Below are 25,307 nucleotides of genomic sequence, written 5' to 3' on the forward strand. Positions count from 1 at the left end.
TGTCAGAGAATGATTAATAAGGGGAGAACTTCCACTCAGTGGAACTTCCGGCTTCTGAACTGGTTGCAGTTCCACTCTGGTTCCATATGAGGGCGCTCACAGGACGAGTGCAGAATGAATGGAGGTCTATGGAGCTATACCCCTCAAAATCCACTTTTCTCAGGATATAATTTTTTGTCTAGTAATTTGAATGTTGTATTCGAAAGGAGATGCAAAAAAAATACACACTGCTGGGTGTTCGATTTTTTAGAGTCACTTATTTGCTTTAAAAAGTCTTTCAAAATGTCAATGACGTCATACACATCGTACGACCAGAGATACTGCTTTACGGCAATCCTTCAGTCACTTTGGTAAAGGTACAGGCACAGGTAAATACACGTGCTAGAAGAGTTTTTGTTTTGTTGTTTTAAAAGACCACGCCGAAAATACACACACACACACACGATGCCATCATGTGGTATCTCTGGTCGTAATCAGTCCTTCACTGACCAATCAGTGTTCATTAGCAGAATGCTATCTATCTATCTATCTATCTATCTATCTATCTATCTATCTATCTATCTATCTATCTATCTATCTATCTATCTATCTATCTATCTATCTATCTATCTATCTATCTATCTATCTATCTATCTATCTATCTATCTATCTATCTATGTCTGTCTGTCTATTGTTCTATCTATAATTATATCTATTGTTCTGTTGTTGTCTCTATTGTTCTATCTACCATCTTAGCAACTGCAAGTGTTCAAACTAAGACTCATTACTTTCAAACTTTCACACACTGAGAGTTTATCTTGACAAGTATTCATTTTCCAGGTGTCAGATTATTTTTTAATATCTACCACTGTGAGTTATGCTGGATGCTGAGCATTATGGTCAGATAGCAAGCCTAACGTGTTTTGAAAATTAAAAATAAATGTGACCTCTTTTGCCATCTTACAATATATTTAAAAAAAGACTGCACAATGCTTTGTCTGCTTCCATAAAACATTACTATATTGCAGCAATTCATCTAATAATCAGTTAGTTTGCTGATAGACGATGTCTTTTATCAGGTGTGAGAGTTTACTATGTGAATATAAAATCCCTTGATATTTGTTGTTCTTATTGCTTGTTTGGTCGAAACGTTGGAATGCTTTAAAGTTTTATGGGAGCAGATAAAGCAGTGTGCTGGTGTTTACATCATTTTTATTTATCTATTTATTTTTGCCATTGATAAAGACAGAAAAAAACTACTACAAATAGCACAAATATCTTCTCACATATACAACTTTACTATACAACACAATGTTTATTGAGTTTTTTCTCTCACCGCTATCAGGGAGGTTAAACGGGTCTATATGCCTCATGGGTAAACCGTGATAATGTTGGAATGGTCATTCTGTTGAATTCTGGGAAATTCAGATGCCCTCATGCATTTGAGTCCCCTCTGATCTGCTCTCTCTCATCTCAGCAGGAAGCTGTTTTTTCTGAGTTCCTCTTCTTTTTTTGTTCTTGAAGTTTCGACCTTCTCTGGAGTTTCTCTGTGTTTCTGACTGCAGACCTGACATGATCAATCGCATCATCTGACACTCTCTTGATCTCTCATGTTTATGATCTTTCTCTCCTTTTGTTTGAAGTCTGTCCATCCCTGTACGATCATTATTTTGTATATTTTTTCCCTTTGTGTTTTGGTGTTGGTCCAGTAGATTTAACACAGTAGCTACCTAAAAAAGTAGTCGATTCTCTCTATTTGTAATATATTTTTTTATTGCATCACATTATTCGTCTCTTTCATGTGGTGTTCGTTTGGCAGCTGTTTTGGCCTGATATACAACTGTAACATAACAATAACAATCAATCAATCAATCAATCAATCAATCAATCAATCAATCAATCAATCAATCAATCAATCAATCAATCAATCAATCAATCAGTCAGTCCATTTGAATATAGTTTTTTATGCTCTATATAGCTAGACTATAATGCCTATTTTTATATTTTACATACATACATACATAGATTATAAGAGTTGTCATAAAATGGAATAAATTGTTTAATTTTTATCTGGTTAATGATGGCACAAGAGGTTGCACTTTTTTTTTTTTTGAGCATCATGGGTCACTGAAGCTAAATATATAGAAAGAAGTTACAGTTGAAAGTTTCGGTCTTTAATTTAAAAATCTGAGTATCTCATAAAACTCCAAATTTCGATTTACAAAACTCCATCTATTTGGATTTTTCCCCATTTATTTGTTGTCCATTGATTTTTCTTGTACATAACTATTATTTAATATAATAATATAACAATCTCTTCTCCTTTTCCAGTTGTTCCCCCTGTTCTGAACGTGCCAGACGGAGGGGGTGTGGTCAATGTCAGTGAGGGCGGCACTGCAGATCTTGTGTGTTTGGTCGAAGGTAAGCCCCGCCCACCCGTTCTTTGGTCTCGTGCCAACAAGGACCTGCCCATGCCATCGGGGGATTGGGTGGTGGAAACACGCGATGGACGCTTGCGACTGACCAATGTGTCGCGGGACATGATGGGAGCGTACCGCTGCCAAACCGCACCTTACAACGGCCTAAACATCAAACGCCGACAGAGTCAGGTGCAACTCAACGTAGAGTGTAAGTCTTTCAAATGATTAATTGACTAAATTGACTAAATTACTAATTTAAAAGAAGCTAGCTACATTGAAACTATTTTAAAGTATAGTGAGTAAATAGCATTTTCCATCCAATATCCTGTATTCTACTCAAAAGTAGTAAATGGGTTGTGAACAATGTGGCATGTTTATGTGGGTTGACTTGTTGTTTTAGTCCTCCCCCTACATTGCACAGGACTAATACTATATTAAAAGTTACATAGCTGAATAGCCGTTTTAACAGTAAACGCTTCAGGGATTTATATTTTAAGGGTTAACGCTTACAGGTTCTCCAATGTGTTCATAGGAAGTCCCTCTCTAGCCTTTCTATAAGATCACAGAAGGAAGTTATTTGGCCATTGGACACATCACTTTATTTCTCATTTGACAGTTTGGACAAACCCCAGTGCATCAACAGCTCTCCTGTGCCTGCCTGAGAAAGGACATCTGCGGTAATGAAGTCTATCGTGAAATTGTCTCAATCGATGGCGTTGATTAGATTTGATTTGGTACGGCACATTCTAATGTGATTTTAATCTTGATTGTAATGCGATCCACTGACTGAGGATAGATTGAGTCTCCGAACGCACAACCGAACGAGCCGAAATGACCCGCATTTTCCATTAAGACCCAATGGGCCATTATCAATGATTTTGATCCTGCTATTTTTAGATGCAGCTTTTCAGGCCATCGGGAGTGTTAATGTGTTCAGAGTTTTCATAATGCATTATGAAGCCCGCGTGGAGCACGTTTTGAAAGTGCCAGACTAAAAAGCCTTGAATTCATTAGCGCTCTAGCTGCGCAAAACCACACAAAAGACACTCAATGCGCATCAGCCCTTTTCACACGAGCCATTAGCGGAGCAAAGCACTCTGCGCTCTCATAATGGATCCTGTGTTTGTGTTGCTTCAAAATGCAACATGTGATTATAGGACAATGCTGAATTTGAGTGTGTGTCGGTTCACTGCACAGGAGGAGTATCTGTCCGTGAGCATCACATAATGCAAAGAGCTTTTTGGAGCTGTGGCATAGTGGCCGGGAAAACCAGTTGCTGGTTCAGGCATGAACCATTACCATTGTCAAGTCAAGTCACCTTCATTTATATAGTGCTTTATACAATACAGATTGTTTCAAAGCAGCTTCACTGTAACAAATAAAATGTTGCTGCCTTAAATTTTTAAGTACAATTAACTTGGTTGTTTAAGTCATTTCAACTTAAATTACATTAAACTGACTTAAAAAAATGAGTTGAATCTTGTATAACGCAGTTTGTCGGCTTGTGAATTTGCAGAACTTGCTCGCAGCCACTGCAAAACTGTTCACAAGATTTGATTGTTGAAATAAATATATAAAAAATGTGTGTCTGTGTCTGTCCGCTGAATGTGACCCGCAATCTCTGGTTCCCCTACATGGCTGGCCATAAGTCAGTATTAATAATGACAACAATAAAACTTCAGTTGCATTTAAATGTTTCCAACAAAGAAATGGATCAACTTCTTTAAGCTTGCTGAACACATATTTGTAACCAGATGCATTGTGAATGAAATTCTGAAAAACTACCAAATCAAATTATCGTGCAATGCAATACAATAGCTTCTCTTCCATGCAAATGATGCCATGGAGAATGTGAATATTTAATTTTAGGGAAAAAACTAAACAAAAGGTGCAGGTACGAGTATTAAGTTCAGCATCAGTAGCAGAGGGCGATCCTCTTAAGATGGATGAGCCGGCCCAGCATGCACCGCGGTGTGACGTAGCTTCACATTCTCTATAAGACAATAGTTTTGTTGTTCAGCTCAAGTCAGGTCAGTGTTGATTGAGTTTAATTCAAATTCATCAATTATGAAACTAATTCGATTCAGCTATAAAGCAGCTCTACAGAAGATAATAATGTCATTATTCAGCTCAATTCAGTTCAAGTTTTGTTCTCATCTGATAGTGTCAGTGGAGTCAAATTATTACAGATTTTACTGAATATTCAGTGTCTTTTAAACCCCAAACTGAGCAAACAGTGACAAAGAACCCAAACTCCATTAGGTGACCGAAATGGAGGAAAAACCTTAATGAACGTCAAATGAACGAACATGGTGTGATTTATGAATACAGGCTGCTCCAAGTCAGATTGTGGATTGTATTGTATTGTATCAAGCACTATATTAATAAAGGTGATTTGACTGATATTATTCAAACACATGGCAATGAACCCTAAAAATGATTCCAGGAGATCTGAGCATGCATAATATGTGTTTTGTGAATTGTAGTGCATTGAAAAACAGTCAGAAACTGCTAGTAGATTTTGCAAATAATTACAAAGAAACGACAAGTAACACTAAACACAGGTTTAAACCAGAATTAAACCTGATTTTTATTTTTTTTATAGAAAAACGAATACAATTTTCTAGTCTACTAATCTTAAAAAAAAAAAAAAAAAAAAAAAAAATTCACTTGCTAAGTTTTCATCCAAAGTTGTGAATTTAACTTTTTAACAAAATTGAAATATTGCATAAAACATTTGCTAATAAAGCATGGTTTCCATCCCATGTGTTAAAAAAGAGCAAAATCATAATTTCCTGGGAATCTAGCACAAAATATGACAAACAATAATACAATAAACACTGTCATGTTATCAGATGTGTGGTGTTTGGGAATGCAATCGTGTGAGACAGTTCTGGGAGGTAATTATACCAAACCATTTTGATGACAGACTTTCTCTCAGGCATTTCAGAACGACCAAACCAACATTTGAGATAATGTGCAATGAAATTGGTCCGCTGCTTAGTCCAGTTATCAATGTTGAGGCAAAGTCATAGCTAGTGTCTAAAAGTCTTTGCTAGCAAACTCATTTCGATATCTCTTTAGATTATTTTTATTGATCAGATGCTGTTTTGTTATCATATTCTGTGTAACAGGGGTTGTTTCAGTATGTCTTTTTTCCATCTGGCAGACGGCGTTTAGTTAAACGAGTTTGTCTCAGGTGAGCGGAGCATGTCATTGCTTGGCCTGTGATCAATTATGATAAAGGATGACAACAGCTACGTGATTTATACTGTTATTAAACAGCGCAGTCAATGAATCTGCACAGCCAGTGCAATCAGAGACAGAGTATAAATGTTGTGCATGTGACTTAAACACAATATATACCCAACATATGTAACGCAGAGCATGCTGTGAACAAATTGAGGAGTTCTTAGGAAGGATTTATGGCCTGAGAAACCCCAGAATGCTGTGTTGCAGCTTAAATGAGTGATAGCTTCATTAAGAGCTCGTATGAATCACCCTCTCCCCCACACATCTAGTCTATCTCACATTCTCAGTCCCTTTGTTTCTATCTTCCGTCAATATCGCTGGTGTAACGGGCCCGGCTAATGTTGAGTTTGGCAGGATGGAGGCAGTTTAGAGCCCACCGCTGTGCTTCATCCCACGGCAGGTCTGATTTATGAGCCAGGTGGCTTTGCTTGTCTCTCTGGAGCTGAAGACAGGGGGATGCTGTCTAACACCCCATCCCGGAGAGACAGACAGACAGCATCTGCCTGGAACTGAACCGCATTGAGAGGCTAGCTGGATGAATCTCACCAAACCTGCGAGGAACAATCACATTCTAATTGTTTTAATGAAAAAAACAACACACACACAAAAAAAAAATACAATTGTACATTACATAAATTGTAAAAGCATTTATACATTATGGAAGTATTTATTGCATGCATATTGATTTACAGTAGATAAAATATGAAATATATATTATTTTTTTAAAATATGGAGTAATATTTAAATTTATGAAATACTTTACGTTTAAACATTTAACCCCCCCCCCCCCCCCCCAAAAAAAAAAATCCCAATGATTTTTTCATGCAAAAAAGTTTTTGCAGATGATTTGACTGAATAATTTTGGTCATGAAATATCCAGTATCCCCGTTATACTAACTTTCAGTCGTCAATAAAAGAAAATATTTTACAATTTTTCTCTTCATTTTATTATCATGCTCACATTTATCAGTAGCTACGTTTACATGCACACCTTTTGTTAAAATCGGAATTAATTCTTTCCAGTTGATGAATCCGAGCGTAGTGTTTACATGAACCGCTGTTTGTGCATATATAGCCTACTATTCTCCCACATCGCTTCTTTTCTTTGTTTTAAGGAGCAGACTTAGGGCCAGATTTACTAAACTGGACAAACTGGCATGAAAGCAGAAAACCAAAAAGCACAAATGGAAGTGGAAAGTTCTACGCGTGATCTACTGACGACGTGCAAATTAAAGAATTTCAGCCAGATAATTTCCATAATGACCAATGCAAACTACCAAGAGTAGCGCGAGTTAGGGTCTGGTTTAAGACATGCTTTTTGAGTGTCGAATAATGCCGCAAATACCTGTGAACTGACGAGCACAAACCTTAGTAAATCGCATTGCATGATTCATTTAAATTCTCTCCTCCCATAAATTTTGCGTCTGAAAGGGAAACTCCTACAAATGCATAATGTAATAAGGTCAGCTGCAAAAATAACCCCTGTCCATGCCTTATCAGTGCTATTTTTTTTTTTTACTGCATGTCTTTAGTAAATTCTGACAGTATTTTCTTAACTCTAAAAGAAGGTTTGCGTTGCCGCAAGCTGTTACTAAATCTGGCCCTTAATATTTATCAATTTAATTTCCTAGTTAGGAGACAACGAGCATATGAACCGTTATATTAATTCAATTTCGAATTACAGTCGAATTATTAGGGTCCGTGTGAACGCAGCTACTGTTGTTGGGTGGCTGAAGCTCTTGAAGTTTTGGCTACAGACATTTGTTCTCTCACATGAGACGGATGATTACAGTTTGATTATGGGAGCTGTTGTGTTGTGAAATAAAACGTCTGGTGTAAACCTCATTATGGAAATAGATTATTATGGAATAGAGGAGAGGAAATCACCTCTTTCTGTTATGTTTAGATAAACGTTTGCCATAAACTGCTTTGAAATGCAACACTGATGATAGGCCTGTCACATCAAGAGAATTTATAATGCTATATACAGTATTATTCATGGCACCTTTTGTAATGCATTTCACAACTTCACTTTTCTTTCTGTCTTGTCTGTGTCTGTTTTTCTTGCTTTCTTTCCTCACCATGTTCATGTGTTTTAAATGTAAACATCAATACAAATAATCAGTAAAATGGAAATAAACTCAGACAAAATATCATATGAGCTCTTTTATTAATTTCATTATACATAATGAATATGCATAATGTATAAGTTCATGCATTCCATGGGAATTGAACTCATGACCCTGGTTGCTATCGCCACTACTCTACTGCATTTTCTAATCATTTTCGATTACGTTTGCATAATTGCAAAATTTTGGACATGCCTAGAACATTTCTAGAAATTAATGTTAAGTAAACATCAAAAATGTATAAAATCAGTATTACAATAAATGTAAAATGATTTTGTGCAATATGCGGGGTGCAGCCAAACACTCTGTTTTTGTTGTTGACAATGAAAATGATTTAATAATTAAAAGTAGTTTTTTTTACTACAAAGAATTGTGCCACTTATGGAGTGATTTGGCTGGAGTACCAGTTTCTCTGTTTGTTTTATTTGTCTCAAATCCAAAGCTCAAATCAGAGAACCTTGTGGGAATTTTAAATGGGTTTCATTGTGATAATTTTGGCAGTGTTGAATCACAGTGAACACGAGTCAGAGTGAAATCAGATTTGACCCTGTCTGCTTCCTTAATACACAAACCTTGTCTTACTCTGTCTATTTGTCAGGAGACAAACAATGGAAAATGTTTGTCTTTGTTTAATCTTGTTTATTATTTAATTTTTCATCACCATGTGATAACTTGCTCTGCCTCCTACACGACTTTCCTTTTTCAACTGACGTGTAGCCACATTGGCTATGAATCATGGCTCATTGAATCAGAACACAAACGCACATTCCTTCTTGCTGTCCCACTCTGAACCCCCGAAGGTAAATCAGTTGTGTTGGCTCCAGTTAGTCTGCAACAAATGGACTTTTACGACATAAATTGCACCTTGGAGGATAAAAAGTCAACACATTCCCTTACCTTTGAATAGTTCTGAATTCCAAACCCCCTTTCCCCTCTCTGGACCACAGAGAGATAACGAAACTTAAAACTTTCTACACACACACACACACACACAAACATCCTCCTATAGAAATATAGTTTTAATGTATGTAACTCAGATTTGGGTTTGACCTTCCTGTATGCATGTTTTATTAATTTGTTTGATCATATAATTATGATTTTCTAGAGGTGTGGTTTTGAAATGTATTCTTTAATCAATAGTGTTTTAGTTAGAGAAGGTTCACTAACATTCTCTGGCAATCCCTTCCCCCCTGTGTTGAACTGTGTTTTATTGCCTAATGGAATGTCCAGCAACAGAGATTTTAGGAGTAGAGCAGAGTTAGTGTTAATCTTTAACCCTACTTAAATCCTACATTATTTTATATGTATAACCATTGAAGAAATATGCAAACCTGAATGTAATTTCTCTTTTCCACGATTGTTCTTCTCTGTGATATGTTTTTGTATTCTTGTAAACCTTAAAGGAATAATGTTTCAGAGGTGCACACTGTTGCGAATTCATAGGTATATGTCATGTGGTCTTTTTAAAAGTCCAATTTTCATTCCCACTTGTAAATGCACATCACATTTTAGGTTAGTCTTATTCCCAGTTTGTTAATCGAACTTTTAATACTTATCTTACAGAGTAAGAAGGTACTTCTAGGCCGTAGCTTTTAGACATACCAAATTTGGTCTTGAATTAAACCTCCATATACCCGTAGGAAAGATATGGATACCAAATTATGATAAAATGCATTTTACTGCAGTTATAATTGTTTAACGTAGAAATGGCATGATCCTAAGACTGCCATAAAACATGCAAATCAAACTCATAGTGAGACAAAGAACTTTTCTCCCGCCTGGAATTTCGCATTCCAATTGGCTCAAGCCCAGGGAGGAGTGAAATTCCTGTGCCCTAGAAAAGCGGTTACACTCTGCGTTCCGCTGAGAGTTCTGTTCTGTATTTCCTTTCGTCTTGTTTTGTTCCTGCATTTTCACGAACCCGCCTCGTCAGCGAGAAGACCTTATGGCTCCCTTTGGGAGCGTTTTCAATTTTCTTTAAGTCTTTTCTTTATTTTCGTCTTCGGACTCCACGAAGCAAACGCAGCAGACAACTTCAACTCAAAGAGAAAGACTCTTTCGAAAACCCCGCTACCGCGCTCACCAGAAGACACGAGAGCGCGAGCCCTGCTTTCTTAAAGAAACACACGCACGCTGGTCTTAGGACACACGCATGAACTCTGCGTTCTTCAGCAACAAAGAGAACCATTTTGCAAGATAAGTTTATTGAACTTTTAATGTGATTTGATTCCTTGCTGTCTCTCAAAAGGTTGCCTGTGATTTTGCCATGCAGAGATCATCTCGGTGATCTCTCTCATCCTGAACTTTAGTTTCACTTTCTCCCTTTCATCCTCTCCCTCTCTCATCTGTTATCCGTTTGGTCTTGTAATGTTTTCATCCGTATGTTTCTGTTGTAAATATGTATTTACTCTGTGTATACTCGTAGTTTCAATGTAGTATTAGTCTAATTATTAAATTCCATATGTCCTTGACTGACTCTGTTTTAATTGCCCATGTTACTTAGTCCCTGAAATGTTCGATCTTAGCTATATGCTTTATCTTGGTACGATTTAAGTAAGCTAATTTTACAAACATAGAAAGTTGTCTTTTCAAGGCCTGGAAAAGATACTCTTTCTCGTGTTTGTAAGAAGGATAATTTTCCTTGAGAATTAAGTTAATCTTACGTTCAAAACAGATTGTTTGATAACTAAATTAATTCCATTAAAGTTATCCCATTACTTCGAGCTGAAATAAGACTATTTGATGTATTAATGACGAACCATAACCCGTTATGGTAATCATTCATATATCAATCTAGTTCAGCTGCGATAAATTAATTTAACTGTAACATACAAAATATTAATCATATTCATGATTAATTATTAAAATTCCCTATAGATCATTTGAGCTAATATTAATATTAATGTACAACCCATTGTTGCTACAGTTTGGTGGAACGAATGCGGGGCATTTCAAACTTTGTTATGGGCAATATTCAGTTTCAATCTGTTTATATGGTTATTAATAATTTTTGCGCATTATGAAATTATGAATTTGTGAGATAAGTCGCAAACGCGAACTCACTTCTAACTGACCAAGGCAAAAAGCCGAAGTCAGCAACGTTACATTTTTAACAAGTTGCTAAAATATGACTAGACAAATTTTAACACTGTTAAATGTGAGTAGACTGCAGTCCATATGAACCTGTGCCTGTAAAGACGAAACAAAACTCTTTGCAGTGTACATGTTGATATTAATAAACCGCCTATTAAGACGAAGGAATCTCTTTCTAGTGCGAGACGTAAGTCTGATCGGGGCGAGTTTCCCCCCCTCAGCAGTATAAGTAAGGCCTGAATAAATTATCGCTAGTTGAAGTTATGGTTAGTCCAATAATGTCCAGCTAAGACGATTTCTCCTGTGGGTTACTCAGTGACTTAGCTACTCACTGTGAACCTACGCAAATCAAAAATCATATAAACAACACAGGTTTGATGATAGATTTGTAAATTGGAGCTTTGTTAGATTTAAGGAAAATCTAAATTTATAACAACAGACGGATAATTCCTGTTGTTCGCAGCTGTATTAGTTAAACAGACGGATAATTCCTGTTTTGCTCACAGCTCTATTAACTAAACAGATGCGATACTTTCTGTTTGTTCAGTTTAATTAAAACAGACGATAATTCCTGTTTTATTTAAACCGTTTCATGTACAATGTGTAATTAAAACAGAAGTTTAATTCCTGTTTGTTCAGTTATTAATTAAGACAGACGATAATTCCTGTTTTATTTAAACCGTTTCATGTACAATGTGTAATTAAAACAGAAGTTTAATTCCTGTTTGTTCAGTTATTAATTAAAACAGATGATAATTCCTGTTTTATTTAAACCGTTTCATGTACAATGTGTAATTAAATAGACGTGTAATCCCTGTTAGTCACATGTTGTGAAACTCGCGTCATTTTTCGCATGCAACCGAGCGCAAAACGAACCCAAATGTATAGTGATTCTAAGATAAAAATTTGCAGTCTCAATTGTTGAAACACTCCACTGACCAACAGCCTTTAGGTGTGTGGCAGTTCTCAAATTACGCGCCCCACCGAGTCATCCGACGTCAGCACCACTCCCACTGACGTCAGCCTGCATGAGCACAATTACGCCACCTCGTGGCCAGTTATCAGATAACGCTCTCTTTACGGCTGAATTCATTTCCCTGTGAATTAATGTTTAAACTCTAAATAACTATTCGCATTTACAGCTTTGCTCGTGCGAATATTATTTTGTGTTACACAATTTTCCTGCTTTTGACTGATACATTTACTCTGAGTTTGGTTCAAACTAGATTTGAATTAAAACTTAGATTAAATCCCAGCCATTCCCTTAGAGGAAACAACGGCACCTAGTGGCCGCCTCCCGCTAGGTCGGTTCACTCAGCTCTCTTTTCTCTCTCTTCAAATCCTGTCAGGAATTGTTTATTTCCACTTTTCTATTTTGATTTATTTTATAGTTATGGCACTGTTACCAGTTCTCCTTTTACATTTTCTTTACATGTTCATTTAAATTTGATTTAAACGTTTGAATTTTAAATTTAAATTGAGTTGTGTATTCAGCCACTGATATCCACTTGGAGGAAACAGCACCATCGTGTGGCCTTGTGGATACTAAGTCGGCATCACTATTTTCCTCCTTTCACTCTTTTATCGTATTTCTCTCCTGATTATTTTTATAAATAGGACTGATACTTTATTGTATCTGGATTATTATAAGATATCATTCTGATTTTCACATTTCCTTACATGCTTATTTAAAATTTTAATTTAAACAAGTTTTGAATTTTTGATTTGAATTAAGTTCTCTGTTTGCCAGGTTAAGCACAGAGAGGGAGCACGCCCCCTTGTGGTGAAAACCCACTACTGCGGCCTGCCTCTTCTCCTGGGTTCATCCTGTCATTACATTTTGATTTTATTTTTAAATTGTTATTTTTATTCTATTATTTTATTTCTACTGTTATTCTTTTCCTTCTCTCTCTTGGGTTAGGTCATTTTGATAAGTAACATTATCATAATCTCCTTTTGTTTATTATTATTTAGTAAAACCTTTGACTCTTATTGCCACATAAATAACTAATCCATTTGGTTTAAACAAACTAGCCTTAATTCACTTTAAGTTTCATTTGTTTATCCTTTGTGTATTTATAGGTGGCATTCACTAGAGCACTGTGGTGAGTTGCAGTCATCTCGGGTTGGTTTCCGCGAGCGAGGTCATCTGTCCGACGCTACCTGGCACTGGCCGTGTGTCTCGGACTCTTCCGAATCTCGTACCTCCGGTTGTGGCACGCCACCCCGACATCAGCAATTTGGCCCGCCAAAAGGTTAAGTCAACGTCAGCGACACACAAGGCAATTTTGAGACAATCACTCGAACTGGGGTCTGCTGAAAGGACCACTCCGAAAGGAGAGTTCCGAGGAAAACTCAATCTTTCCGTGCCGTCTGATGATTGACACCTTGGCGTTGCCACTTTGTGTTTAAAGTCGCAAGTGGTTTGAGTGGGCACACTGTGGTACCGAGAGACGAGGTTGCCCGAGAGCACTGCGGTCAAGTGTTGGAGAACCGTCGGAGAGGTTGACCGAGCCACTGGTTTCCACCTGAATGACCTCAATTCACCGCAGGTAAACTAAATTTAGTAAAACCCATTCCACTTACTATAAGCCACAGAACACTAGATATCTCCCGGATATTTTAAGTGTTGGCCCATCTCTTCTCTAAGCCACACCATCTTCCTAGGTTTTCTACCCCGATAGCCCCACTCACCTGTTGGCCCTATCCTAAACCCTAGCAGTGGTAATAGCTTAGGTCTCTTTATCCTCTTGAACACGTACTGTGTTACTATTCTGTTTATTTAATTTCAGACCTAGTCATCACTAGTGTTTTGTTTTACCTCAGTCTTTTCTATCCTTTGTTCGGTTGTGACTTGTTTCTTTCATTTTCACCTAGAGACAAGTAACCTACGAGAGCCACCAAGGAAGCTAAATAATAGAGCGACAAACCAAACAGCCGGTGTCATCACTTGACCCGCGAGGCTACTGCCTGTCAAATCTCTAGTTCGGGTCCTTCGACCCAAGTCAATTGGCTCCGCTAACTGTCTAACTGTGCATCAGTTAGCCCAAAATTCTCATAAACGGCATAGCCCGTATGAGTATAGCTCATTAACCTTAGAACGAACGTGCATTGGTCTCTTTGTGTGTGTGCTGTGTTTCTCTCGCCTACAGCGAAGCCAATATGTCCCGTGCATCCAGTCCCGCGGTCTGTCGGGAGCACTTAGCCAAGGACGCCAGTGACCTGCAGCATCTGAGCCAAACGCAACTGGACACCGAGCTAGACGAACTGATAACACACGATCCTACCCGAAGCTACAACTACAAAGATACCAGGATCGTCAGCAGCGTCACCCACAACGTCGTCGCCCAGGCGAGGCTCAGCGAACGGCGCAACATCGACCTGGAGCAGCAAGCCACAACGCTTAAGCTTCAAGCGGAGGAGGCCCGGAAGGACCAGGCCCGAACCCAAAGTCGCCTTGATCAGCTCCTCCTCGAAACCCAGTACCAGCGCGAGAAAGAGGACGCCACAGATCCAGAGCTACAGAAAGAAGTAGAAAGACTTCGAAATGCCCTGCAAGATCTGCGCCTCGACACAGACCAAAGAGAACAGTTGGAGAGAGAAACCAGAAAAGAACTCGACGAAAAACTCCAACAAAGTGACGCTCTCCTAGAGAGAGCCGAGACTGAACGAAAAGAAGCAGAAGCAAAAGCCAGGGCCTGCGAAAAACATTTGCAAATGGCCCGAGCTAAAATCGGTGAGCTTACTCTGCAGAGAGACGAGCTCCAAGATGAACTTGACACTGTTCATGCAGAACTGAGACATTCTTACAGACTGCAGAGTGGCTGGAACGGAGAAACACACATCACAGAGTTTCTCCCGGCCAGCCACCCCATCCCTTTCAGCCAAGAAACCAGAGCTGAAAAGGGAGATGTAAGCCCACGGCTCAAGATATCACCAGCCAGCTTTCAAGAACACATGTCAGCAGCGAAAGGGGGAGGACCCTTCCAGAAAACCCATGCCACTTACCACGGCACGACCCCCCGAGAACTTGACAAGCTAGCTCGAAACATTCCTATGTTCGATCCAGATTCTGCAGAAGGTTGTGACATTCATGCTTATTTAAAAGACATTGACTTTCACTTGCAAACTGTCGCCAACGTGACAGCTTGGGACAATTTGTATCTGTTAAGAATAACGGCTAGCAGTGATGTTCGTAGCTTCCTAGACCGTCAAACTGAGGCTGTCAAAACAGACTTCCAACAATTACGGCAAGCTTTGATCCGTGAATTCTCTGATCCAGACTCCGATCAAGGCTTCATCGCTGCTGTAGACCTCAAGCAAGGTCGGCGTGAACACCCCCAGATCTACTACAACCGACTCCGACAAGCCTTTTTCGGAGCCCGGAATGAGCCCGGGATGGAACAGGACATCAACTTTAAAACTCTGTTCCTCAGAAACCTACATCCTACTTTAAGTTACCATTTGGGCGTGGCCGCGTGCCCACGTAGCATGTCTACACAACAGCTGCGTGACTTAGCCCATAAAGCTTACACCAAGCAAAAGACTATTTCTGAAAAGACTGTGAAAAACCCCACAATCTATTCTGTCTCTGAACACTGTTCAAAACTGACTTTAGAGGGTGTCCCACAACACCACAGTCACAGACATTTTTACAGAGAGTCACAACCGTTCCAAACCAGCAGAGGGCAACACAATCGCGGTGGTGCTCGTCCAAAGCACCAGAGCGAGCGCTCTGAAAGATTCCGGGAAGCCGGCCGGCGACCCAAGAAGAGCCGATCTCCACCGTCCAGGACAACAAGCCCCGACAGAGAGTGGAACCACTCTCGACACGACACTGGTAAGCTCAAGCCTGAGCGCACATCAGATAACCACAGTGCAGCCACGTCTGAAACAGCAGAGATCCTAAGGGTGCTGAAAGAGCTTCTTCACCAGAAACGTTGCAAGAAAGACAACAAGGACGAGCCAGACATCTTATGCCTAAGCATAAGAACTGAAACCAAACCGTCTGTCCGCCATCTGACTGAGCCAAGCACCTCGAACACTGCTCATCATCCACAGACCACAGAGCTAACTGTCACATCACAAGGTGACAACATCACCAAAGCTCCACAGCTGACAGCTGCACACCCTGAACGAGACGGCACACTTCCTCACACCAGGTACCAAAATACCAAGGTACCAGGAAACGCTGTTCTGTCTAACTGCCTCCACAGCAAGCTACACGAGACCGGTCCTAACCACCCAACGACCGTTACACCTGTCCCGATGCCAATGTTTTTGGGCAACCTGATCAAAAAGGGGGTGGCCCAAAAACTCTACCTGAACATCACGTTGGAAAAGGAAGTCAGCATGGAAGCCCTGATAGACACAGGATCGGACATTACGGTGATCTCAAATCAACTGTTCCAAAGACTCCAATTTGAAGCTAAGAGACAAGACCGAACTCTTACACCTCAAACTTGTGAACTGAACGTACAGTCATACAGTCAACATGACATCCGGCTCGAACAGGTAGCCCACATTCACCTGACAATTGGTCCTTTGAGTCTAGTCCATCCCGTGTTCATCTCAAAAATGGACACTTTTCCGTTCCTCATCGGCAGAGACCTTCTAGATCGTTTTGAACCGTTACTGGACTTGAAACAGCTCAAAGTCTGGGCTCAAGTACGAGAACTTTGCCCCCTCCAGTCACAGCCAGACGGTCAGGTCACAACGGTCACAGAGTTCACGGGAACTCTCACAGCCAGCCATGAAGACACGGACTCAGCACCAAGTCAAGGTTCAACTGTGCTACCCTGCACCTTACAGCCCACCAAAGACTTTGACACCTGCTGCTTCAAGGTCATGACTCACCTGCAGCGACATGACCTCACTCAAGCCATCGCCAAGCCTGGCGCACTAAACAACAAGCTGTGGTCACTTTCAACCCACCCACCCACCCTAAAGAAAGTGAAGATTACACACAGCATAAGACCTTTACGAGCTCATCTACCTACCTCAGAGCCGCTTACGCTGGCTCCGGTGTTTACAAAGACAAACATAACGGACATTCCGGCTTCTGTCACCTACATAAAGACTTTCCTTATCCACCCTCACACGCCGTCTGACCTCACTGACAACCAGTGCCTCAGACCAGTGCATGACACAACGCACATGCTGCGTGAACAGAAAAACATTCTGAGTTGTGCACCGATTGACATCACAATGCCAAGGCTTGTAATGCCACGGCGCACAAAGGGGGGTAAACTGCTAATGTTCGTCTATAACGCATCATGTGCTACACACAGCAGCACCAGAGACACTGACGAGACACTGAAGCAAGCGACAAGCCGACAGCAAGATGTGGCAAAACATGGGCCAAGGCGAACTAAACCCAGTCGCCGCCCACGAAGTAAAAAGACTGCCCTGTCCAATCAAAGACAATCCTTGCTGGCTTCTTCCTCCCCTTTCTCTCTCTCTCTCCCTGTTGTCTGTACCAGGTTGCTGCTGTGGTTCGCCATGCTGTACTGTCAGCCAACCAGAGGACAGCTGCCACTGAGAGAACAACTGAGACTCCAGATCACCGACGGCAGGACCTACCCCCAGCAAATGCATGTTCGACTCATCCAGCCCTGCCCGGTCTACAGAGCACACTACCCCAGCTCCGTAGCCCAATACATCTGGACAAGTGCCCGACGGACAGAGGACTCCCTCTCTCATGCCGAGGCCAAGGTCGAACACATGTTCAACCAACTTGAGAAAGCGACTGTCGCACAATCAGGACTCCTAAGCACCAACCACCACTCCAGACGGCTCCTGGGAGTGTTGCTCCGAGTCGTAGCTGCCACCAGAACTCTGTTTAACATTGGTACGTCCAGTGTAAATGCAGCGAACCAGACCGCAAACTCCATGAAGCCGCTGTTTACTGTCTTACAGAGTGACTTGGTCCAGACTCAGCTGGTTACAGCGCTAGCGACAGACATGCTGTGGGAGGTTAGCTCCTCCAATGACAGCCTAGCCACAGGTGTAATCCCACCGTACCTGATACTAAGCCTGATGCTAACGGTGCTGGCTTCCGCCATCAACACGCCAGCTGACCTCCTACAAATACACCTGGCCTACTCTCTGGGTAGCGCCATCTCACTCTGCGTCGATCCCGAGCAGAAGAGAAGTGGGTTTTCTCCTAAATCTGCCTATCATCGAGTCAAGCCAAGTCTACAGACTTACAGACATTGTCAAGGTCAGGTTTTGGAAAAACAACACCCACATCAAGATAAGCCCTCCAGACGTGGTGGCCTACCACGACAGCGACACACAACGGTACTCAGCTCCAAACCTGCACCTGTGTACTATGACCAAAGACATTCATTATCTCTGCCTTAGCAAACCCTTACTCAGAGACAACGCTGAAGAAATCTACGGGTTGCACCCCCTGGTCAGCAAAGTCACCAACACACAAGCGGAGATTGCAGGTGAAAGGTGGCGTGCTAACACACCTGTGCACACCGCCACTGTCACTCACGACCAGCATGACACAACCAGCCATGTCAACATGCTCAACCAGAAAATGGGACTTCAAGTACTGAAAGGTGTCATCTTACACCTTGATGGCCTGACATGGTCCCAGCTTCCCAGCAAAGAGTACCAGACAGCACTGAAACTCCCATCCTCCAAGAACTTCAACTTCACCTTAAATCCAGGACTGGAACTCTGGATTGAGAAAAGGGGGTCCCAACTCACTGACCCTGCTCCTTTCAACACAGCCCTCCGAGCACTGTCTCGACGACCTGTTCTGAACACTTCATCTGCGGTCCAAGCCGGGACCGCCACCTACATTGGGCTGTGCACCTCTGCAGTTAATCAGCCACACCCTAACACTAGGTTGGCCTCCATCCTGTCCAGAAGACTCAACGAGATGCGATACAGCCAAGCTCACGAAAGCTGTGTCCAAAGGTTTCAGATGGAATCCCTGGAAAAGGGGGTGCCAAGTCATGAATCCTCAGCTCCAAGAACCACCTGCCTTCCGACCATCATGATCCACCTGCTACATGACCATCATGATTCACCGCCATGTGACCATTGTGATGATTGTCGTCCGATGATGTCCACACAGGGACTTCATCGAACGAAAAGGGGGAATGTAGCCACATTGGCTATGAATCATGGCTCATTGAATCAGAACACAAACGCACATTCCTTCTTGCTGTCCCACTCTGAACCCCCGAAGGTAAATCAGTTGTGTTGGCTCCAGTTAGTCTGCAACAAATGGACTTTTACGACATAAATTGCACCTTGGAGGATAAAAAGTCAACACATTCCCTTACCTTTGAATAGTTCTGAATTCCAAACCCCCTTTCCCCTCTCTGGACCACAGAGAGATAACGAAACTTAAAACTTTCTACACACACACACACACACACAAACATCCTCCTATAGAAATATAGTTTTAATGTATGTAACTCAGATTTGGGTTTGACCTTCCTGTATGCATGTTTTATTAATTTGTTTGATCATATAATTATGATTTTCTAGAGGTGTGGTTTTGAAATGTATTCTTTAATCAATAGTGTTTTAGTTAGAGAAGGTTCACTAACATTCTCTGGCAATCCCTTCCCCCCTGTGTTGAACTGTGTTTTATTGCCTAATGGAATGTCCAGCAACAGAGATTTTAGGAGTAGAGCAGAGTTAGTGTTAATCTTTAACCCTACTTAAATCCTACATTATTTTATATGTATAACCATTGAAGAAATATGCAAACCTGAATGTAATTTCTCTTTTCCACGATTGTTCTTCTCTGTGATATGTTTTTGTATTCTTGTAAACCTTAAAGGAATAATGTTTCAGAGGTGCACACTGTTGCGAATTCATAGGTATATGTCATGTGGTCTTTTTAAAAGTCCAATTTTCATTCCCACTTGTAAATGCACATCACATTTTAGGTTAGTCTTATTCCCAGTTTGTTAATCGAACTTTTAATACTTATCTTACAGAGTAAGAAGGTACTTCTAGGCCGTAGCTTTTAGACATACCAAATTTGGTCTTGAATTAAACCTCCATATACCCGTAGGAAAGATATGGATACCAAATTATGATAAAATGCATTTTACTGCAGTTATAATTGTTTAACGTAGAAATGGCATGATCCTAAGACTGCCATAAAACATGCAAATCAAACTCATAGTGAGACAAAGAACTTTTCTCCCGCCTGGAATTTCGCATTCCAATTGGCTCAAGCCCAGGGAGGAGTGAAATTCCTGTGCCCTAGAAAAGCGGTTACACTCTGCGTTCCGCTGAGAGTTCTGTTCTGTATTTCCTTTCGTCTTGTTTTGTTCCTGCATTTTCACGAACCCGCCTCGTCAGCGAGAAGACCTTATGGCTCCCTTTGGGAGCGTTTTCAATTTTCTTTAAGTCTTTTCTTTATTTTCGTCTTCGGACTCCACGAAGCAAACGCAGCAGACAACTTCAACTCAAAGAGAAAGACTCTTTCGAAAACCCCGCTACCGCGCTCACCAGAAGACACGAGAGCGCGAGCCCTGCTTTCTTAAAGAAACACACGCACGCTGGTCTTAGGACACACGCATGAACTCTGCGTTCTTCAGCAACAAAGAGAACCATTTTGCAAGATAAGTTTATTGAACTTTTAATGTGATTTGATTCCTTGCTGTCTCTCAAAAGGTTGCCTGTGATTTTGCCATGCAGAGATCATCTCGGTGATCTCTCTCATCCTGAACTTTAGTTTCACTTTCTCCCTTTCATCCTCTCCCTCTCTCATCTGTTATCCGTTTGGTCTTGTAATGTTTTCATCCGTATGTTTCTGTTGTAAATATGTATTTACTCTGTGTATACTCGTAGTTTCAATGTAGTATTAGTCTAATTATTAAATTCCATATGTCCTTGACTGACTCTGTTTTAATTGCCCATGTTACTTAGTCCCTGAAATGTTCGATCTTAGCTATATGCTTTATCTTGGTACGATTTAAGTAAGCTAATTTTACAAACATAGAAAGTTGTCTTTTCAAGGCCTGGAAAAGATACTCTTTCTCGTGTTTGTAAGAAGGATAATTTTCCTTGAGAATTAAGTTAATCTTACGTTCAAAACAGATTGTTTGATAACTAAATTAATTCCATTAAAGTTATCCCATTACTTCGAGCTGAAATAAGACTATTTGATGTATTAATGACGAACCATAACCCGTTATGGTAATCATTCATATATCAATCTAGTTCAGCTGCGATAAATTAATTTAACTGTAACATACAAAATATTAATCATATTCATGATTAATTATTAAAATTCCCTATAGATCATTTGAGCTAATATTAATATTAATGTACAACCCATTGTTGCTACAGACGTCACCTAGTCAATTTGAGACACCGTTCACAACCCAATTCACTTCTGTAATCTGACATATTTTCCAAGTGAAACAGGAAAGATGTTTTTTTTATCCATCAGGAATTGTTTGGATCGTGGGAAATGTGTATAATAACCGTTTTGAGAAAGGTGTATTTTTGATGTCTATTTCACAGGGCGCTCTATTGAAGATAACCTACTGTACAGCCAAAGAGTTTGTAAATCAGCCTGAAGTTAATAAGGTTTTTTAATTATTTTGTCATTGAAATCATTGAATTGAAGTTCACAGAGTTAATTACACCCTGATGCTTTGTCACAGTCTCCACACATTATTAGTTACAGTAATGCACTGTTGATGTATGCCTGAGGTGCTGTGTTGCTAATTTGCAGTCTCATCACTCCATACATGCAGAGTGTCTAACCAGATCTTGGTAGACTGTAATTAGTCACTAGCTCTAGCACACTTTATATATTGATTGCGTGCAATTAGCTGAGACAATGTGGACCCCTTCTTATTGATTCGGGTAGAAGCTTGCAATCTGTCATCTGAACATCGTCGGCATGGGCGATGGATTCATGCGATGTGTCCTAAGTGCTTGGGTGCCGTTTATGTGGGGCTTTATTTCCAGTAAAAATCTCAAGAGTGGTCAGTTCAATGACTGTTCTTTTCCTTAAATTGATTTTCTTCCTGTAGGTGAATAAAAAACAACTTCTATTGTAATAGAAGTCTTTTTTCAGCACAGCAGACCAAAATAGATGCAATTGATGAGACATGACTGCTAAACTATAATTGTGCACAAAATATGCAGCAAAAAATGTTGATGAATAATATTGTTTTTCTCTCCACCAGACCCTCCTGTTGTGGATCCAGTCCTGCTGGATGTCCGTTCTCAAACGTCCTCGACAGTCACTCTCCGCTGTGTGGTTCTCAAGTCCAATCCAAACCGAATAGTCAACGCTCGCTGGTACCGTAATGCGATGCCCATTCGAACCCCTCCGGTGGACCCTCAAAGTGTCCCTCAGCTCCGGTTCAAACTAGACACCTCTAACAACGGCACTTACGAGTGCAGAGTGAACAATGGAGTCGGTACCTCAACCTGCACCTTCAATGTGTCTGGTGAGTTGGAAAAAAATGATCTTTATGAGGGTTTCAGGACTGTTTACATGTGCTGTATCTTAAGGGAAAAAACATTAAATTCAAATATAGATGAGCATTATTTGGGATAATTGATCATCAATTTTTCCTTGTAGCCTTGGGTCTAATAGTCTTGAAATGCTATGACTAGTCTTACAAGTTAGTCATCTAATCTAAGTTACATAAAAAGGTAGATTGAATTTGAAATTTGAATCTGAAAAGTAAGATTACCCCTTGGTTTACTGCTAGTTGGTCAGAATAGGTCTTAAGACACCCAACTAGTTTGGCCAAGTTGGTCTACTAACCCTATCCTGGTTAACTATGATGGTTCACTAGGTCAGCTGCTAGCCGAGATGATCAACTACTTAGAAATGTGGAGTTTGATTCATGTCAGTGAATCAGATCTTTTGAATTCTTTCAGGGAACTGATTCAAAAAACCTATTCAGTGTTCACTTGAAATCTTCATGTAGTCTGTTAAAGTCCCCTTGTAGTCAATAATTTATCCCTTAAAACTCATCTTTGATCACCAAAATGACATATTTAAACTTTTTTTCCTTGACAAAAAAAAAAATCATCATGCCTTAAAATAGCTTGAATGTAACTCTACACCCTTACCTCATTATACCTGGTTCTATATCACCCTGTAGCCCAAGACTGGTTTCCCATTGAAGGGAATGCATGAACTTTCCTCTGTGGTCATTAAAAATCCCAAAAGTTCCTTCGGAAAAAAGAGTAGGGGTGTAACCCCGGCATCCTGGCCAAATTTGCCCATTAGCCTCTGTAAATCATGGCCTTGTAATCTTCCCCATACATACTGATTGGCTTCACTCTGTCTCCTCTCTACCAGTAAGCTGGTGTGTGGTGGGCGTTCTGGCGCAATATGGCTGCCGTCGCATCATCCAGGTGGATGCTGCACATTGGTGGTGATTGAGGAGTTTCCCCCCTTCTATCTAAAGCGCTTTGAGTACCCAGAAAAGCACTATATAAATGTAACAAATTATTATTATTATTATATTCTATGAATATGCAAATTATCCCCCCCTCCACTCATTCGCGCCAGCTCAGAGATCCACTCGCTGACATTCACACTAGTGATGCGCGGGTCGTCTCATAACCCGCGGGCCCCGCGGGTAGCCCGCGGGTCGGGTTGGGGCGGGTAAGGAAATTGTCACTTTATTTGCGGGGCGGGTTGGGGCGGGTCATTAAAAAACAAAATAAAATAAAAATCCATATATGTTGCATGCAATGTCCAGCCTATATTAAATATTTGGGAATATTAATCTAATCATATTTTAGTAGGTTCTTTGATAAGGCCGTAGCAATGCAACTTGCGTGATTTCCCCAAACCTTTGGCGTCACGTGACACAGCTCGCGCAAAGCAGCTCGCGCCAAGCAGCTCCCGCTGCCAGCCACAACAACAAAGACAGAGAAATAAAAGTGAAGATGGAAGATGAGGTGCGGGAGAAATTGAGTTCGGGATTTTACATAATTAAAAGAAAAAAGGTGAATGATGAATTAGATGAATACAAACGCTGCTTTGTAAATATTGAAAATATTTAAATCATTATCTTATTAATATGACCTGATGGTTCATATTCAGAATCGTTATTGTCAGTTTACATGGCGATGTTTCCAAGCACTTTCAGGCTTAAATAAAAGCTGTTTTCATTTACATTACAATGCCTAGTATATCTATTTATACTAATAGATATTCACTAATTCACACGTTGACCTGATTGGTTACAAGGTAGTTTGTGACGTCAGAAACACCAGCGATTTCAACCAGCGTCTTTAGTTCACTGCAGTTTTAAGGAGAAAATACTCAGCAATGGTGTTGATTTATGAATTTGCACATGGTTTGCCTTAAAACATATTAAAAACACCACATAGACATATAAACAACATTAAAAGCTTGATTTTCACCACAGGGGGACTTTAAGTTTTTATTAATAAGGGTGTTCATTGTAATTTTGTGCATCTCAGTTCAGTTTAGTTGTTGACTCATTTCTAGATAATTGACTCAACTGCTCGGGTTGATTCTGTCTGATTCATGAAAGAATCATTCAGACAGGTTTTGGCACTAGCAATGCCAAGGTCCCAGGGAAAGGAAGAACCTTGCTTTGGATGAATCTGTCTGCCAAATGCATAAGTGGAAATGTAAACGGTCCACTTATCTGACTCTGAAGAACGATTTGTTCATGAATCACCCATCACTACAGCTGCCTAAAACATCTTGGACAAACTAAAGACCATAAATAACCAGCTTTGACCAAGTAAACCATATGAAATGGTTATCATCAAGCTGGTTTAAACTAGATCTTTCATCTGGGATTACATGATTGGCTCTGCTTGCTTTCCTGGGAAATGAGTTGCATTAAAATAAAAATTAGCATATTATATGTAAAAAAAACTAACAAAAAAAAACATCCGTCACTCACTCCTTACAGTTGAGTTGCCAGCTATGCCAGATAATATGCTGATGATGTAGAAATCAGCCAAGAAAGGCCAGACGGTGATGTGGCACCATTCAGTACACTTCCAAAAGGCCCAGGTGTTTCTGTTCTCTCTGTGGGGGAAAGCAAATTGGCTTCTGTCTTGCAGACTCCAAAGGTTTTTCCTGCTCAGTTGGACCTTATCTTTAGCCTTGCCAACACATCATGACAGCTGAGCAGTGCTAATGCTATCAGCTTGTTCTGTCTTCACACTCTAATATGACTGCTCTTATAGGCCTAGCTTCTATGCAACATGCAGACTTGGTAATATTGTAGATGGAATTGTGTTGCAACATTTAGCATGCAATTGTTCTTATTCTGATTATTATGAAAGACATTTCAATGGAACCTTGTTTCCGTCATTGAATAAAAAATAAAAAGGTAATTGCGACTTTTTATCACACAATTCTAACTTTTTTTCTTCACAATTCCAAGTTAGCATCTCTTATTTCTGACTTTTTTCTTAAAAT

The 25,307-nt window shown here is 40.2% G+C and overlaps 1 protein-coding gene across 1 annotated transcript in view; it reads left to right on the forward strand.

Moving 5' to 3' along the window:
- The window catches only part of mdga1 (MAM domain containing glycosylphosphatidylinositol anchor 1), a 203,208-nt gene that overhangs the window by 123,491 nt on the left and 54,410 nt on the right, over positions 1-25,307 (forward strand). The window contains exons 9-10 of the mRNA XM_084093329.1: positions 2,311-2,607; positions 22,060-22,326. Of these exons, the coding sequence (XP_083949455.1) occupies positions 2,311-2,607; positions 22,060-22,326 (564 nt within the window). The remainder of the gene's footprint in view (positions 1-2,310; positions 2,608-22,059; positions 22,327-25,307) is intronic.

The sequence above is a fragment of the Abramis brama genome, assembly GCF_963993115.1.
Source record: "Abramis brama genome assembly, chromosome: 19".
In the NCBI taxonomy this organism is placed as follows: domain Eukaryota; kingdom Metazoa; phylum Chordata; class Actinopteri; order Cypriniformes; family Leuciscidae; genus Abramis; species Abramis brama.